This window comes from Triturus cristatus, chromosome 6 (assembly GCF_964204655.1).
Source record: "Triturus cristatus chromosome 6, aTriCri1.1, whole genome shotgun sequence".
NCBI classification, from domain to species: Eukaryota; Metazoa; Chordata; class Amphibia; order Caudata; family Salamandridae; genus Triturus; species Triturus cristatus.
The window spans coordinates 117,849,308-117,867,597 of NC_140589.1; the positions used below are offsets into that span (position 1 = coordinate 117,849,308).

The 18,290-nt window shown below is 50.5% G+C and overlaps 1 protein-coding gene across 4 annotated transcripts in view; it reads left to right on the forward strand.

Moving 5' to 3' along the window:
* LOC146816482 (exportin-5-like) overlaps positions 1-18,290 on the forward strand; it is a 1,867,381-nt gene that overhangs the window by 1,502,422 nt on the left and 346,669 nt on the right. For all 4 annotated transcript variants that reach the window (XM_085610326.1, XM_085610327.1, XM_085610328.1 and 1 more), the window contains one exon: positions 5,452-5,567. In XM_085610326.1, coding sequence (XP_085466452.1) covers positions 5,452-5,567 — 116 coding nt within the window. The remainder of the gene's footprint in view (positions 1-5,451; positions 5,568-18,290) is intronic.

Here is an 18,290-nt window from a genome sequence, read left to right on the forward strand (position 1 = left end):
AAGAGGAGCAGGTTACTCCGGGTCAACGTACCATGAGTAAAGATACCCCTTTTCCCCCTCAACAACATAAAACAAAGGCTTCGGTCCCTCCTCTGCCCTTGGCCCAAGGTCGGCACCAACAAAAAGTTTCCGATGCCCCGCCCTCGGGCCCGGCTCCAAAACAGAAAGAGAAGCCTTCCGGCTCGTGCTTGAGCCGACCCCACTCTGGCATGACCCAACACCTTTGGCGCCGAAACCCAAATCCAAACATGTGTTGGTCACAATACCACCGTTGTCGAAGATTCCACCTTCCACACCGAAAGGCTCAGAACCGAAACCTTCGACTCCGAAACCAACAACTAAAGAAAAAGACACTCTGTCTAAAGAGCCTCGGCCCGATGCCCCACCTTTGGATCCAAAGCAGAAAAAACTTGTGATCAACCCTGAAATAGGACATATTCATGCCACTCTTCCAAAAAAACGGAGGATAGACCTACCAGAGGACTACCATTTTCCTCTCAAAAGGAAGAGTGTGAGTACTAACCCTTTTCCCCCTTATATTCCACCTCCTTCCTCCACTAATAATAATAATAATAATAAAGGGGCTTGTAAAGCGCATGGTGACGCCATCCCGGCGTGTCCCCGCGCTGTGGAGAAAAGTCAGGGCCAAGAGAGGGAAGTTAGAGAGAAAACAGATGGGTTTTTAAAAGTTTTCTGAACAAGGTCTCTGAATCCGCTAGCCTGATACTCATGGGGAGAGAGTTCCATTCTTTGGCAGCCATGACACGAAAACTGATCCCAATTTGCTCATCGTGCCATCAAACTCGCCACCACCACCACTTTCACCTGACCCACAGGATGATGGGGATGAAGATCAGGAAAGGCCACAGGACACTGACCCTTGGGAGGATTATCATACTGACCCAAATACAGACAGTTACCCTGATTTGTATCCCTCAAGACCCTCCCCACCTGACGATAGCATTGGGTACATTGAGCTCCTTAACAGGGCTGCTCAATATCATGGGGTGGAGCTCCATAAAGAGCCTTTAGAAGACGATTTCCTCTTTGAAACACTTACTTCTTCTCAAAGAGACACTAATAACTTACCAATGCTAAAAGGCATGTTAAGACACACAAATGGAGTATTTAAAGATCCTGTACGGGCAAGAATAATTACACCTAGGGTGGACAAAAAATATAAACCCGCTCCCACAGACCCCGTTTACAATAGGGGCCAGCTGCTCTTAGACTCTCTTGTAGTCTCCAACGCTCGCAAGATAGCTAACTCACAGACCACAAGTGAGGCTCCTCCTCCTGATAAGGTGTCTAAGCTTATCGATGCCTCGGGCAAAACAGTGGCTTCACAGGCAGCAAATCACTGGTGCATTGCCAACGCTCAATCTCTGCTGGCCCGTTATAATAGGGCTTATTACGATGAGTTAGGAAAACTCATACAATATTTACCTGACGAACATAAATCTAAGGTTACTGACCTTATCCAGGAAGGTAAACTTATCACTAATACATCCATCAGGTATGCCCTAGACGCAGCAGACACAGCAGCATGTGCAGTGAACACCAGTATACTCTTACGCAGACATGTTTGGTTGAGAATATCAGGCTTCAAGCCAGAGGTGCAAACCTACATCCTCAACCAACCATTCGACAAGGAGCATCTTTTTGGCCCAGTGGTTGATACCTCCCTGGAAAGAATGAAAAAAGACACAGAGGTCGTGAAGTCCATCGGGGCTTTGCAGTTGCCTGCCAATAGGGGTTCCTTTCACCGCTCCTTTTACAAGGGTGGTTCCAAAACTGTATCCACCGACAATCCCATCTCCTCTTACAAGGGCAACAACCAATCCCCTTCTTCAAGAGGTTTTTTCAGAAGAGGTTTCAGAGGAAACAACGGTAAGGGAAGAGGCAATGGCAACTCCACATGTACTTCCTCCACAAACAGTGACTTCCTTCCGCTACCCCCGATCATTTCACCTCTGTCGGGGAACATCTCTCCCAATTCCAACTTCTGGAATTCAATCACCTCAGACAAGTGGTTACTACAAATTATCCAATATGGTTACTGCCTGGAGCTTACAGACACTCCCCCAAATATTCTTCCGAAATCACATGCAGTGTCACCAGAGCATCTTACCCTTCTAAGGCAAGAGGTTCTTTCTCTCTTGGACAAACACGCCATAGAGCCAGTCCCATTACAATACTAGGGGACCGGGGTATACTCCCTGTACCTTTTAATTCCCAAAAAGGATGGCTCTCTCAGGCCTATACTAGACCTCAGAGAACTAAATCTGTACATTCAGTCGGACCACTTTCACATAGTTGCACTCCAACAGGTGCTCCCACTCCTTCAGCAAGGCGACTTTCAGTCCTCTCTGAACTTGAAGGATGCCTACTTCAATATTCCCATTCACCCTGCTCACCGGAAGTACCTCAGGTTTGTGGTAGACGGCCAACATTATCAATTCAAAGTTCTCCCATTTAGAGTAACTACTGCACCTAGGGTTTTTAAAAAATGCCTGGCAGTAGTCGCGGCTCATCTAAGAAGACAGCACATTGTCTTCCCTTACTTAGATGAATGGCTAATATAAGCCAGCTCACAGCAAACCTTCCTTCACCACATTAAAAAAACAGTCCAACTGCTTCACGACTTTGGGTTCACTTTAAACCTTACCAAGTCTCATCTCCAACCATCCAACACACAAGTGTATCTAGGAGCTACAATAGATACTCAAAGAGCTCTAGCGTGTCCCAACCCACGCAAAATCCGCAACATGCAGACTCTAATCTCTCAGTTTCAGCCTCAACACTCGTTACCAGCTCGAGTGCTCATGCAATTGCTAGGAATGATGGCGTCTTGCATTTTAATAGTTCCTTACGCAAGACTCCAAATGCGTCCCCTACAGGAATGCTTAGCACGTAAGTGGAACCAGGCTCAAGGTCAGTTATCAGATGTAGTGTTGGTGAACGGCCGCACCCATCGCTCTCTGAACTGGTGGAACATACAAAACCTTTCCAAGGGGCGGCCATTCGTCGACCTGGTTCCACAGATAGTGCCAACAGCCGACGCATCGCTCACTGGTTGGGGAGCTTATCTCCACAAACATACCATTCAGGGTATGTGAACTCTGCAACTAAAACAACTCCACATAAACCATCTAGAACTGCTAGCAAATTTTCTAGCTTTGAAAGCATTTCAACTTCATCTAGTAGGCAAAGCCGACCTAATTCACACAGACAACATGACAGCAATGTACTACATACAAAAACAGGGGGAAACACACTCTCTCCAGCTCTCACAGCTAGCCAAGAGCATCTGGAGATGGGCCATACCTCACAAAAGATATCTCCTTGCAAAACACCTTCCAGGAGTAAACAACCAGATTGCATATCTGCTCAGTCGTCAACGACAACAGATCCACGAATGGGAACTCCACCCTCAGGTTCTCCTCCCATTCTTCCAAATGTGGGGCTTCCCAGAGATAGATCTGTTCGCCACCCACCTAAATGCAAAATGCCCAAACTTCGCATCCAGGTATCCACACCCATTGTCCAAAGGCAATGCACTAGGGATGAACTGGTCAGGGATATTTGCTTACGCTTTTCCGCCTCCCACTCATTCCATTAGTGGTTCAGAAGATCAGACAACAGTCCCGACACTAGTTCTAGTTGCTCCCACATGGGCCCATAAACCCTGGTTCACAACACTGTTAGAGTTATCCGTAGTTCCTCACCAAAAACTACACATTACTCCCAGTCTTCTCACTCAGAACCATGGACATCCAGATCCCAGTCATCTCAACCTTGCGATCTCACACCTGAAATCCTAGAGTTTGGCTATCTTAATCTTCCGCCAGACTACATGAATATCATCAAAGAGGCTAGGCGCCCTACCACAAGAGCATGCTATGCAGCAAAGTGGAAGCGGTTTGTGATTTACTGTGACTGATCAAATCAATCCACTCGACGCTTCAATACAAAACATAATTTGCTACCTATTACATCTACAGTGCTCCAATTTAGCGTACGCTTACATCTTGCTGCATATCTGCAAAACAGACGTTTGTCTCTTTTTAGAGTGCCTGCTATTAAAGCATTTATAGAAGTCCTTAAGTGTCATTCCCCCCCAGACTTCCACCTGCTCCAGTGTGGAATCTCAACATCGTTCTTACAAGACTCATGGGTCCACCTTTTGAGCCACTGCACAAATGTGAATTACAATTTCTCACTTGGAAGGTAGCCTTCCTCATCGCCATCAGATCTCTGAGAAGAGTGGGTGAGCTTCAATCACTTGCAATAGAAGAACCATTTTTACAAATACACCAAAACAAAGTGCTTCTTAGGACTAACCCCAAATTTTTACCTAAAGTCATTTCTGCCTTTCACATCAACCAATCCTTTGAGTTACCTGTCTTCTTCCCTCAACCAGATTCTGTGGCAGAACTTGCTCTTCACACCTTAGATGTCAAAAGAGCTTTACTATACTACATTGAAAGGACAAAACCTTTCAGGAAGACCAAGCAAGTTTCTGCTGCTTTTGCTCCAGCACATAAAGGGAATCCAATATCAAAATCAGGTATTGCAAGATGGATAGTTTAGTGCATTCAAATATGCTATACAAAAGCAAAACGCACATTAACAATTCCCCCTAGAGCGCACTCTACACGCAAACTGGGGGGTTCTATGGAATTCTTGGGAAATATACCCATAGATGACATCTGCAAAGCTGCAACATGATCTACACAACACTATTGTGTAGATGGGTTAGCAAGACAGCAAGCTGTGTGGGCCAGACAGTTTTACGTACAATCTTTCAGACCACTGCAACAGCTACAGGTTAGCCACTGCTTTGGGAGATAGCTGCTATATAGTCTATGCACAGCATATGATAAACAGCTCATATGCCTTGCACAGAAAATTCTACTTACCCAGTATGCATCTGTTCTTGGCATATAGAGCTGTAGAGTCATATGCGCCCACCCTCCTCCCCAGATACCTTTACCTGTTGCAGTAACATCTTACTTAGATACAATATACATGGACATCTCTCTTTACTACTCTTACTAACTCCTTCATCACCCTCTGCGGCAAAACAGTCTAAAGATGGAGTTGATGCCCATGCGCACTATCACCGAATGGAGGAGTCACCTAACTTGTGACTGGAAAGACTTCTTCGAACAAAAACAAAGTGAAAATTTCCGGACCCAACACTAGATAGTGATCTATGCACAGCATATGACTCTACAGCTCTATATGCCAAGAATAGATGCATACTGGGTAAGTTGCATTTTCCTTCTTTTTCATCTTGAGATTTAATAAAGATGGTGAAATTGTGTACAGGGATGTCTCTACAGGGATATCTTACTGTAATTTCTAAGTGTTCTCTTGCTATGCTTCTTTTGCCTTGCCTTTATGTATGACCATATAGATTGACAGCTATTCTCTCATTCTTCCTAGACGGTGAGATGGCAGCTGAAACGCCTCCACGAGCTCAGTCTATGCCTTCAGAGCTCACTGGGCTTTCAGAGCACATAAAACTCACCACGCTGGGGACATGCTTATTGAAAGATGAGGTAAGGAGCTAGTGATCTATTCAGATGATACACTTTTCAAACAGATATGTACTTGAAATGTTTATTTTAGAATTTAAGTCACTCCTTTTATGTCTGCTAAAACAGTGAACCTGGCAATCCTGGAATCTGTAATATCTGAAATAGATACTTTTTTAAAAGTAATTGGAAGTAAGCCAGAAATCATCAATTGCTCAAAAAAATTCAATGCTCTTCTTAATCATTCCGATGGAGTTCTGAAACATGCACACTGACATTAGTTGCTTTCTTTTTGCGCTAATAGACCTGGATCCAGAGTTACCCCTAGTCTCCATGACACTCTGTTTTTCGAAGTTATTCTAAGCATTTTCCCAAAATATTTCTCCAGTTTGCTAGGGTAATGTTCCCTCCAAAGTCTTTAGGGTTTAAGCATTGTGGGGAATGTCGCAAACAGTGGTCAGCCACTGTTTGCCTGTGGTGCTTGGTGCCGGACAATGAATCCGTGACCTTCAGCCACTGCGCCTTGAGGCATCTTAAGGTCAATCAGAGAGCACGAGGGGAAGCTCTTTGCTGCAAAGCATCAGAAGGTCCCGAGTCGGTCAAAGTCACCATGAAGATCCTAGTTCCGCTCCCGACCCAGTTGTCATCAAGGTCCAAGTCTTCAGTTAAGTCCAAGAAGAAACTAAAGAAGACCAAGCAGGAGCTGGTCCCAGTCCCTCCAGTCTCAATCTCCTGAGAAGACACAAGGGAATCAATGAGCCTTGCGGACCCACTTCTGAAGTCGTTCTGTGGAGTCAGTTCCTAAACTTATCCAACGCCAACCTGAATTTCCTGGGCCCAAGGCTACTCCTCAACAAATCCAGGAGTTTCAGAATGTGATGCTACATATTTTCGGTACAATGCTAGCTTGCCTACGGGCCTCAAGAAGCCAAGAGGATTCCCATTTGGACCTTTGTCAATGGGACCTCCCTCAACACTGATTGGGTTCTCTGGATCTGTTCCCGGGTCCATACCCACTTAGGTAATAAACCCCGTCCCACGATGGAGCGTGACCCACTGATGCCGGATGATGACCACCGATCCATAGTGCTGTCAGACTCTGAGACGGCACCTTGCTGACCTCGACCAAGGCCTTACGAATCACTGCTTATTCCTCTACACAGGGCAATCCTTGGGCACTCATGTTACCTGTGCTTCAAGGGACAATACTTATGCACAATCTTTTTGGGGCAGATTTGGATAATGGCGTGTGTGACACTGTAGCTGGATTTGCTCAAGACTACGTATGAGACGTATGAGGAGCTTCATGATGTCAATGGACTGAACAATTCTCCAGACACTGACTTGGTCTCACCTCTTGGGCCTGTCACTGAGGAGAGTGTGTTATTTGCCATGATAATGCGGCGAGCTGCTGAAGTTTGGATGTAGATCTCTCCGCTCAGGAAGTAAAAACAAACCAATGCATTAACTGAGAGGCTTTAACTGTGTCAGACTAGCTTTGAGATCTTACTTCCCTTTAATGAGGCCCTCACAGACACTCTCTTGTGAACCCGGGCTCAGCTTTGTTTGGGGTCCCTGGTCATCCGGTAGATTGCTTGTTGTCATTGTCCTGCACCTGGAGATCCTGCCTTTCCGACCCAGCATCCTTCACCTGAGAACTTGGCAGTGCAGGCTTCAGCCAGTAAGGTGAACCCAAATGCGTTCCCCATTACTCCTCTTGATCTCAAATCCAAATGTATTGAGACCTTTGGCAAGCGAGTTTTGTCATCTGAGGCTCTTGCATTGAGGTCCGTGAATGCTAGTTGCCTTCTGGGACATTATATGCACGCTGTCTTGTCTTACCCAGGTTTTGTTAACCCGGAGGAGGCTCGTGCCATCCTTTTGCAGCCCATTCAGGACTGCAATGTTCACGATCCATTGTGGGCTTCGTACCCCACACTGGCACCAGCGTGGCCATCTGTATACATGCTTGGATAGAGTCAACCACGTCAGGAGATGCTCAGGAAAGGCTGATGGTCATGTTATTTGACGGCTCCCATGTATTTGGAGATAATGTAGATTCAGCTCTGAGCGCTTTTAAGAAAGCAGATCCACAGTGCATTCCATGGGCCTTACTGCCCCACTACGCCAACCACACTCAAAGTTTCGCCCCCTCCGTGGCTGTGGTAGGGGGTTTCCATCTCGCCAACAGCTGCAGCCTGCTTAGTAATTCCTTCAGCCTTTTCATGGCAACAGTTACCAGAGATCTCTTGGACATCAGGGGCAGCATACAGCCCAGTCAACCGAAGTTCTAGCTGCCGCAGCCCCTAAACCTCTATAGCTTGTCCTTAGTGTAAGAAACTGGCTCTATATATACTATACCAAAATTAGGTGTAGTGTGTATAGAGTCCAAGTGTCCCCAGAGGTAGGCAGAGGATAAAGTTAGATAGAACCTTACTCTCTAATTGTGGTAGCTTGGTCGAGCAGTAAGGCAGTATCAGAGGACAGTGTTAAGCATTTGCTGTGCACACTCAGTCAGCAAATGAATTCACGCACTCAAGAACTGAACTCTAGGCCAATTGTTTTTGTATGAAAATATATTGTTGTTTATTTCTAGAACCAAGCAAGCCTGGTACAGGTAAGCATTAAATACTTTTCAGTAATAAGTTACTGGATATAGAACAGTTTGAAAATGCAATAGAAATTGTACTTTGTTTGATTTACAGGGGAGCAGTAGTATGCAACACTTAGCAAATACAGTACATTGGAATGAATAGACTTTTTCAATAAATTGCTGGTAAGTTACTTATACGTTACTTTTTCTAACTCAGTGCTGGATGCCTAGATTCAGCATTGGGACATTTTCTGCCAACGGGTGGGAAAACACGTTTTGGTTATTTGTACGATTTTTAAAGAATATCTTTAGTTTTCAAAACTCCACACTTAGTCGTTTTTTGGAGGGAAATTGTCAATGTTATCCTATGGAGGAAAAACAGGTTATCGGTTTGCAGGTAAGTAAACGACTGTGGAAGTTAAGGTTCTTGGGTTAGACTCGGGGGTCTCCCAGGGTCAGTGATGCACTGGAATTGCACCCTCAGCAGCACTAGGACGGCCGGGTGCAGAGTGTTGAGGCCCGATATTACCCTATGAAGGATAGGGGGTCTCCGGTTGGTGCCTGCTGGCAAGCAGGCCGCAGGCTGTGGGAGCAAAGCTGCTAGGGTGTAGCTCAGGGCAAGTTGGGGACCAAAGTAGCACCAAAGGTGCACCCTCAGCAGCACTAGGGCGGCCGGGTGCAGGGTGCTGTTTTGAGGTCGGGTACCCTGTTGTTTCCCATGGAGAACCTCCGGGACAAAGAAACACTGCAGGCTCAGGGACGAGGATCTTCCAGGTGGGACCACCACTTCGAGGGTTAAGTTGGGATGTTGAGGGTTGGTTAGGCACCGTTGGTTTGGGCACACAAGGCCGTGGGGCATTGAGTGCCGGGGTGCTTTGGGATGTCAGATTTTCTTACCCGCTTTAGATGCGGTACGGGGGGTCCTCTGGATTGAGGCTGCAGGCGTCGTCTGGAGGCTTGAGGCAGGTCAGGGGTCGCCGGATCTTGGGTCAGGATCGCCAGGGGGACCTCCTTGTGGTATTTTTCCACTCGAGCTCGTGCCGGGTTCGCGGGTGCAGAGTGGGCTGGATTCGCGGTTTCTGGCTGGCACCAGAAGCTGCAGTTCAAACATGTCTGGTGTTCACGGGAGATTCAGTCTTTGAAGTGAAGGCTGTCATGCCCCGTAGCCAGTACGAGTATAAAGGGAGCGTAAACGCTCACAAACGCGCTTAGCGTTCTAGCTCTTGGCCCCCGTTTCCGTCTGTTCCATTGTTTGCCTGACTTCCGGTTATTCTCCTTCCGGTGAACTCTGAAGCGTTCTCTGCTTCGGAAGAAGAGCTTGTTTCGGCAGCGCTTCTCAACGCTGGTGTACCCTCCTACGAGTCCTTTTGTCCATCTCTGGTGGTGGATACATTCCTTGACTCTCCCCGCTCCAACGGGAGAGTTTATCTACGCAGAGCTCGGGGCTTCGGCGAAGGCTCCTGACACCGGGAGTTCCACCTGGGACTCCGGCACGCACATCTAGCCGGACGGAGCTCTGTCCTTACGCTCTGGAGAAAAGAGGAAGTTCAATTTTAGCCTCGCTTCCCTTCCTCTTCTCTGCTTGTGTCTTTATTATTTCCTAAGCACGCTTTTTCTCCTCTACCTTATATTCTTTTTCCTGCCCCGTCCTTGCTGTGTGCGGGGTTCCCCCTGAGTGCTCCTTGCCTGGCATTTGGGGTGTTCCGCTGGACTTATAGTGTCTGGAAAGAACCTTGGAATACTTGCGTGAACCACTTGGCATTATAGGCTCTCCACGTCAGAATTACGGTAACAACGCTTTGCGCTACCCCTGTATATATATATATGAAAATATCTACTGTGTACTAGTATAGGGGGTGACTAAAGGGGTTATTTACGGTGCAATTACTCCACGCTTAGGTACAGAACCAACGCCCGAAGCAGATTGTTAACCCAATACGCTCTCTATTCTACCGTATCATAGTGGGGGTAAGTGGTTCACCTTATAAATGTATGGTTTATTAGTAGATTGTTAATCCCTTTCTAATTACGTATTCCTTTGTTGTGCAGGAACTTTTACATTGTCACTATCCTTGGTTTCCACTCCTCGTATTGAACTAGCCTCATGATGGTATGTGTGACAAGGGGTTTTCATTGGGAGTATTAGTGAAGTTTCACGACTACATAGGCTGATTTAACCCTTCCTTCCTACAGCTGCAGCCAGCCTCTCCGATCCCAGACGTGGAGCCCTCATTTTCATTTGAAGCATCCCCGCCTTTCCTTGTTTTGTTTCCCTGTTTTCCCCTGGTGAGCCATCTGTTACTCTAGAGTCTGATAGAGTCGGAAGGCCACAGGGGAAGGCTGAGGTATTCTCTTCAGATTCCTGACGCTCCTGCGGAACCTCCTGGCAATCATAACAAAGGCAGGCTGGTCCTCTGGGGTTTTTGAGGTTGTTGACTGCAGGATTCACCGGGATTTCGCAGGAGCAGGTTCGAGGGGAGACAGGCCTGTAGGGCTAGGGCCAGGGCCGAGTCAGTGGGCGTCGTCCTCTTGTTAGCTCTGCACGGCTTTTCATCCTTCTTCTTATATTCTTTGTAAGAAAGTGCCATCCTTCTTGCATGGTGTGCCCCCACTTTTTGCTGAATTGCTGATGTACTTTGACTGAGTGTGCCCTGGGCTCCTGACAATCAGGTGCCCAGGGCCTGTGTTCCTTCCCTAAAACTGCATGAAGCCTAAACCCAATTGGCATCTCTGGCCACATGTCAGCCCCTGGTAAATGGTACCCTAGGTACCCAGAGCCCTGTGACCAGAGAAGGCCCCTAAGGGCTGCAGCACTTACTGTGCCATCCTTAGAGGCCCTGAACCCTGACACACACACACTGCCTTTGCAGGCTGCGTGTCTTGGTGCAGAACAAAACAGAGAGTCGACATGGCACACATCCCTGTGTGCCATGCCCACAAACACACTGCCCTGGCATACCTCAGTCACCCCTCTAGCTGGATGCTCTATGCCAGTGGTGTGGGTAGAGGTGCATGAGCCCTGTACCCCTACAGTACCCAGGTCCATTCCTGGGCATTGTAAGTGCAGTGCTGCCATTAAGAGTATATGGTGCTCGGAGGTCATCAACACAAACTCCACAGCACCATGATGGCCACACTGAAGACTGAGAAGTTTGGTATCAAACTTCTCAGCACATTAAACCCACACTGATGCCAGTGTGGGATTTAATGGAAGATGCACGACAGAGTGCATCTTAGAGATGCCCCCTGAACCTAACCCACAATCCACGTCCTGTCTAAGAGGCTGCCTAGGTTGCCACCCAGCAGACATGTTGTTGGACCCCTGGGTAGAGAGCCAGCTGCTCTCCTGGGCCTGCAACACTGCACATCCTGGGCGAGGTGCTAGGTCTCCTCCCCCAGGATGGGCAGGGGAAGCTTCAAAGGCATGCCGCCTTTGTGAGCTTCTCCAGGCCACTTGCTGTACTCAGCAACTGACCACCGCTGGGCGGGAAAGCCCTAACGAGGAAAGGGGGTGTGCCAGCCTCTGCCAACCCCACTCCTCAGGTGGGGGAGGCGAGGTGAAGCACAACTCTGGGCTATCGCCATCTTGAGGATGGGGAGCCCTGCCCAATCAGGATTAGGCTCCTGCCCCCCTCCCACTGGAGAGTGGCAGGATAGGGGGTGTACCCACCCCAGGGAAGGGACCCATTGGTCCCTGACCTCTACCTACCTGTAACGCCCCTAAATTTAGTATTTAGGGGCACCCTGAACCTTCCTTCCTCAGATCCCGAATCCGAAACAAGCAAGAAGAACAAGAAGAAATCAGACCTGCCGTGCAGATGCTAACAAGAGGAGGACACCAACTGACTTGGCCCCAGCCCTACAGGCCTGTCGACCCTCGAGCTTGCTCCTACTAAAACCCGGGGTCTCCAGTGGCCAGCAACCGCGAAAACCCCGGAGGACCTGACTGCCTTTTGACTCTAAAAAAAACTGGGACTCCCACGAGCAGTGGTTCTGCACAAAGCAACTAACAAGCCACTGGTGCCAACCAGGAACCGCGACTCCTGCACACTATGCACCCGCCAAGCCCGGCCTGTGCCTGAGTGGACAAAGACCCCGAGGACGTCTCCCAGGCGACTGTGACCAAGAATCCAGCACCCAAGGACCCACCTCGACGCTCCTGACGACGCCTGCAGCCTCAGAACCAGGGACCCCTCCAACCGTGACCAGCTGAGGGTAAGATTTCCCGACGCGAAAAGACACACCTGCACCCGGCGCCCTGCGGTGCCTACCTAACCTACAGCTTCCCAACTTACCTCTCGAAGTGGTGGTCGCACCTGAAGAATCTTCGTCCCCGAGCTTGCAGCCTTTGTTCGTCTTGTAGCTTCTCCATTGAAATCCATTGAGCACCTGACGGCTCAAAAGCACCCTGCACCCAGCCGCCCGAGTGCCCCTGGGAGTACATCATCTATCCTAATCTACTTCCCCACTTGCCCTGAGTAAGTGACCAGGAGCCCAGCTCCCACAGCCGCGTGGCCTGCCTGCTAGCAGCCACCAACCAAAGGCCCTCTGCCCGCCATAGGCTAACATTGGGCCTAACACTCTCTGCACCCGGCTGCCCCTGTGCTGCTGAGGGTGTAACAACTGTACCTACCTGACCCTGGGAGACCCCTGAGTCTATGCCCAGAACCTTAACTCTGCCAGTCGAGTACTTACCTAAAAGCCGAGAACTCACTTTTCCTCCATAGGTTAACATTGACTGGTTTCACTTGGAAATTCGAGTGTCGAGTTTTGAAACTTTAAAATATTCATCTAAAATCAGCCGAATTACGAAAACTAATTTACTCACCTGTTATCAGGAGAGATCCCAGTGCTGGACCTTGGTTCCCAACACTGACCCTGAAAAGTAATTACAACCGTACTTACATATAACTTGATTTTCCTCCATAGGATAACATTGCCTGGTTTTTGCCAGAAATTCTTCTAAGTGTCGAATTTTGAAACTTACAAATATTCCTTAAAAATCGCCTGTGTAACAAAAACGATTTCTTTCAACTGTTTACAGGAAATACACCAGGGTTGAATCCAGGATCCAACCCTGAGTAAGAAAATCATACGTAAAGTAACTGAAATTGCAGTTACTTAAAAAGTCCCATTGAGCTCAATGTTATAATTGTGTTTGAAATGTGTTGCCCATTGCAACAACTGTAAATATTACATTCAAAAGTCTATTGCCTATTGAAAACTTTTAACTAAAGCATCTCATTCTGAGAAGCTATATTTTGATACCTACTTGTGGCTCTAAAAAAAAAAAAACTATATATTTTTATATGGAAATCATTGGCCTAGAGATCTGATAGAGACTACTAGCCGCAGATTCCTTAACGTAGAATTATCCCCAGGCGTGAGACTGGACCCGGAAAACTTTCTTGCCAAGCATCTCTGCGTGCCGTGGGGCGGTACCTCGTGACTCCGCCCGACGTCCTCCGCGGGCGTGAAGTCAGCGAGGTCACATAAGCCCCACCCCAGCGCGCTAACGTCAGTTTTCTTCTTTTCCGCGTGCAACGCGGATCCGGATTGTGTTCCTGGCCTGTTTCAGGCCTTCTTTTTCTGCTTTGAGCGTTTTCTTGAGAACAGTGTGCGAATGCCTTCGGGCTTCAAAACGTGCTCGTCTTGCGCGCGCCAGATGTCGGCGACGGATCCTCACCCCATCTGCTTGTGGTGTTTGGGGGAGCACCACAACTCCACAGATTGTGAGGCGTGTCAGCAAATGAAGCCGAAGTCCCGGCGGGAGTGCCGGATGAAACTCCTTTCAGAACGTATGTCCAGGTCGGCGTCGGCGCCGCGTCCGTCCCCTGCGGACGGCTTCAAGACCCGCCGCTTCCGTTTCCAACATCGTCCTTCTCCCAGACCGCAAGGGCGTCGCTCACCTGTTGGGAAGTGTCGCAGATTGTCCCCGAGGCTCGGTCCCCGGCCTGTTGGGGGCGTGGGTTCTCCGCGGGTGGTGCGGCCCCGCGCTTTGCCACCCTATCCGCCGTTCCCTCGTGCCAGGGCGACCACAGCCAAGATGGAGGCCTATGCGGCGGCTTTGCAGGCCTCTTTAGCTCTTCCTTCTTCTCCTCCTCGGACGTCTGCGGATTCCTTGCCGTGTGCGGGGACTCCTGCGACGCCGCCGGCAGCTCCGGTGCCGACAGGTTCACATCCAGGTTTGGAGGATGTGATGCCGTCGGGGTGTGGCCCTTCGGGGTTCCTTCCTTAGGACCACGGCACCTCTACCTCACAGAAAACCCCCACAGGGGTCCCTGTGGTGTCGCGGGAGGTTGCCGGGGCTCGGGCGTGTCCTCGAATCCCCCTCGGTCCTCTGTGCAGGCGGTGGCCTTGTCCGAGGCCGAGGTGACGCCGCGGCTGCTGGCCCTGGCGGCGCCGCAGGGGCCGGCTAAGGGTCGGGCGTGTCCCCGGGCCCCCCTCCTCCCTCCACACAGGCAGCTGCCTCGTCGGAGGTCAAGTCAACGCCTTTTTGGTGCCGTTCCTTAGCCACCCCGGCTCCGACCCCGCCTCGGTCTCCTACGCCGCGGGTTGTGGCGGAGGTCGTTCCGGCGTCCCCTTCGGCGCCGGTCGACGTTGACCTGACGCCGGTGGCGGACTCTACAGTGCTGGGCTGACGTCGGGTCTTTGATTAGTCTTCGGACGCCCCCTCTTCTCCAGAGGTTCGGCAGTTGTTGGTTTCATATTCTCCGGAGACGGGTCGCCGCGTCGTGGCCTTTTCCCCGGCGTCCTCTAAGGACGGCTCTTCGCCGGAGGCGCCTCTGGTTACCCATTCATCGGTCCACCCTTCCATGCTTCCACCCTCCACCTTTTTCGAGCTTGGCCTTTCCTTCCTCCGGTTGTGCTGGGGGACGGCCACCTTAGCTTACAGCTGTTGCCCACGGAGGAACTGCTTTCCCCACTGCGGGGCCCTATGGAGGCAAGTGCTACCTTCGCTCGGGCTGTTTCCATGGCTGCAGGAATCTTGCGCATGGGCGATCCAGCTGCCCATTTCCCCACGGATCATCTGCTGGAGGTTCTCCACCTGGGCTCTGGTGGATGGGAGCTGCTTCTTCCCTACGAGGCTGCACTCGACAATTCTCTTTTGGGGGCCTGGGGGCGTCCTGCCACGGGGGACCCGGTGCCCCAGCCTCTTCAGCACCGCCACGCTCCTGCTCCACATGATCTGTCTGTCTTTCCCTCCACCCTTCTACCAGGGGCCCTCTTTTACAGACTGCCTTTCCCTCCTTGCCATCGGTGTTGTCTCCCCCGTCACGGGAGGCCCGGTGGTTCGATTCCTGGGGGCGCAACATCTTTGCCTCCTCCAGTGCTGCTTTGCGGGCCCTTAACACTCTTTGTGTGTTGGCCAGGGCCACTTCTTGCTTGTGGGATTCGGCGGAGTCCCTTATGTATTCTGCTTCTCTGGAGGGTGCCTGCGTTGATCTGCGGCACCATGTGTTGGATGGCCGGGATCTGACGGCGTTTATTCTTCGCTCGGCTCTGGACTTTTCGGAGGTACTTGGTCGTACCATGGCTACTTCGGTGGCCCTTCGTCGCCATGCCTGGCTACGGATAGTGTTTTCCCTGAGAGCGTTAGGGAACGGCTGGTTGACCTTCCCTTTGATGGCACTCTGTTGTTCCACGCCCCTGCGGATTCTGCCGTTCAGAGGTTTCCTGCTGGACTTCGTCCTCCTCCTCCTTCCCTTCAGTGATCTGACTGTCGGTCTGTGTTTTGGGAGGTGTTCTCCATTGTTTTTCCTGGGACCTTGGAATGGGTAGCCGGGGTTGTGTGTTCTTTATGGTTCCTGTGCCCTTGGAGTCTTTTTGTTGGGCCCTTGGTGCTGTTGGCTGCTGGTCCGGCCCTTTGTTGACTTGTGGTTTTGGCTGTTGGTAGCCTGGTAGGCGCTGAGATTAGGCCTTCTGTGTCTTCTTTATTGGCTGCTTGGTAAGTCGTCTGCAGGTTTTTTCCTGTGGGTCTTTCTGTTATGTCCTCTGCTGCGGAAATCTTTTCCTAAGAGGTGTTCCCATGGTTCTTTGGACATTACCTACCCTATGTGGGGTCCTTGTAGCTATTACATAGCTCTGTCCAGTGCTGGGGAGGGGTAGTCGCCCTTTCCGGGTTCCTTGCTCTCCGTGGCGTCACGGTATGTCACGGGTGCGATCTTCTTGCCAATTGTATTGGAGCAGCTTGCGCTAGATCCGTCCTTCCCCTTGTTGCTACGTCGCTTGGCGGATCTGGCCTACTGTTTGTGGCATCGGGTTGTAGCGGTTCTGCATTTTTGTCTTGTGTTTTGTCTTGGTCCTCGGTCTGATGCTCCAGAGAGTTTGGCTTTCCTTTGGCCTCTGTGTTCTGGTGTCAGGCTTAGGCCGTCCTCCGTCTCTATTTCTTTTCTGCCGGTTCCTCCACTTCTTCGTGGGTCAGTGTGTGTCCTGGCCCTCCCTGGCCTCTGCCTTCGGCTGGCATCTGCTTTGTCCGGGGTGCGCTGTTCCGTAGTGTTGCCTTTTACTGGTGGCGCATGCCCGTGCAGGCCTGCTTGTTCTTCTCCTCCGTTGTGATCTTGATGTGTTTCCTTGCGCCCCTGCCTCTGGTTTCTCTGGGGCTTCGCGCAACGGTGCTTTTCTTCTTCCGCCTGTGCTGTTGGCAGTGGCGCCGTTCCGGCCTTGGCCGCTGCTTGCGACCGAGGTGTATTCAACTCTTTTCTATCACTATGCCTGTGTTTCTTCTGGTGGGCCCTGTCTTTGGTTCTACCTCTTCTCACTGGGTTCGAGGTGGCCCTTGCGTTCCTTGAGGCTTTTGGGGCGCTGTCTGCCCCTGCGGGGTGTTGGGTGCTCTCTTTCTCTTGGTGGGGCTTGGATATCCTGGCCCTTTCCTTCTTGTTCTTGTGCCATGTCCCCTGCTGGGGCCCTGGTCTCTCCTGGTGGGGAGGCTCTCTTGCAGGCCCTCCTCTCGTCTGGGTATGGCTAGGGTATCTATTCTATGTTAAGGAATCTGCGGCTAGTAGTCTCTATCAGATGTTCAAGTTACTTACCTTCGGTAACGATGTATCTGGTAGAGACGATTCTAGCCGCAGATTCCTTCACGACCCACCCTTCCTCCCCGTTCTGCGAGGACCATCAGCTTGGTTTTCTGCGCTAGCCTCCCTCTGGGTGGCTTGTCTTCTCTGGGGGTCCTTTTCGTTTTCTGCCTGTCGGACTTCCCTCCAGCGGGGTTCTCTTCAGTGTAGGGGCCTGCTTTTGCTCTTTTCCCTTTGTTGTTACAATTTCTGATCCCCTTGCAGTCTTCTACGCTGGGGGGTTCTTTTGCGTATCCTTGGCCTCCTGCTCCTTTCAGAGGCTCTGGCACTCCTTGACTGTGTAGTCTGGGGGTGGATTGCTGTTGCCCCTCTGTTCCGGGCTCGTGGCCCTTTGCTGTGTGGTATATGGTTGCTGTCTCTCTCTCTCTTTCTCTTACAGGGCTTTCCACTGCTTGTGCCTCCAGCACCTCTCACCCCTCGCCTTGGCTGGCACGGTGGTTCCGCGGTGGGGTGCTTTCCGCTCTCCCTACTGTGACTTTACTGATGTGGTCTTCTGGTACTTTTGTGCTGCCTGGTGCTACCACCTGGCTTACACAGTTGTTCCTCAGAGGTGGTCTGCTCTCTTCCTGCTTTGGCTTTCCTGTTGTAGCCTCCGGGCGCCTCAGTGCCGCCTGGTGCTGTTCCTCCCCTATTGTCTCTTTCTCTCTCTCTTCGTTTCTCTGGTTTTTTCGCACACTGTTCTCATGCTCTCCACAGTTTTGTTGTGATGGCTCCGCGTTGTGGCGCGGAAAAGTTCTCCGAAGCAAACTGACGTCAGCGCGCCGGGGTGGGGCTTATTTGACCTCGCTGACGTCATGCCTGCGGAGGACGTCGGGCGGGGTCACGAGGTACCGCCCCCTGGCGCGCAGAGAGGCTGGGCAAGAAAGTTTTCTGTGTCCAGTCTCATGCCCGGGGGTAATTCTACGTTAAGGAATCTGCGGCTAGAATCCTCTCTACCAGATGCATCGTTACCAAAGGTAAGTAACTTGTACTTCAGTTCTTGAGTGTGTGAGACTATTTGCTGGCTGAGTGTGTACAACAAATGCTTTACACTGTCCTCTGATACTGCCTTACTGCTCAACCAAGCTACCACTTTAG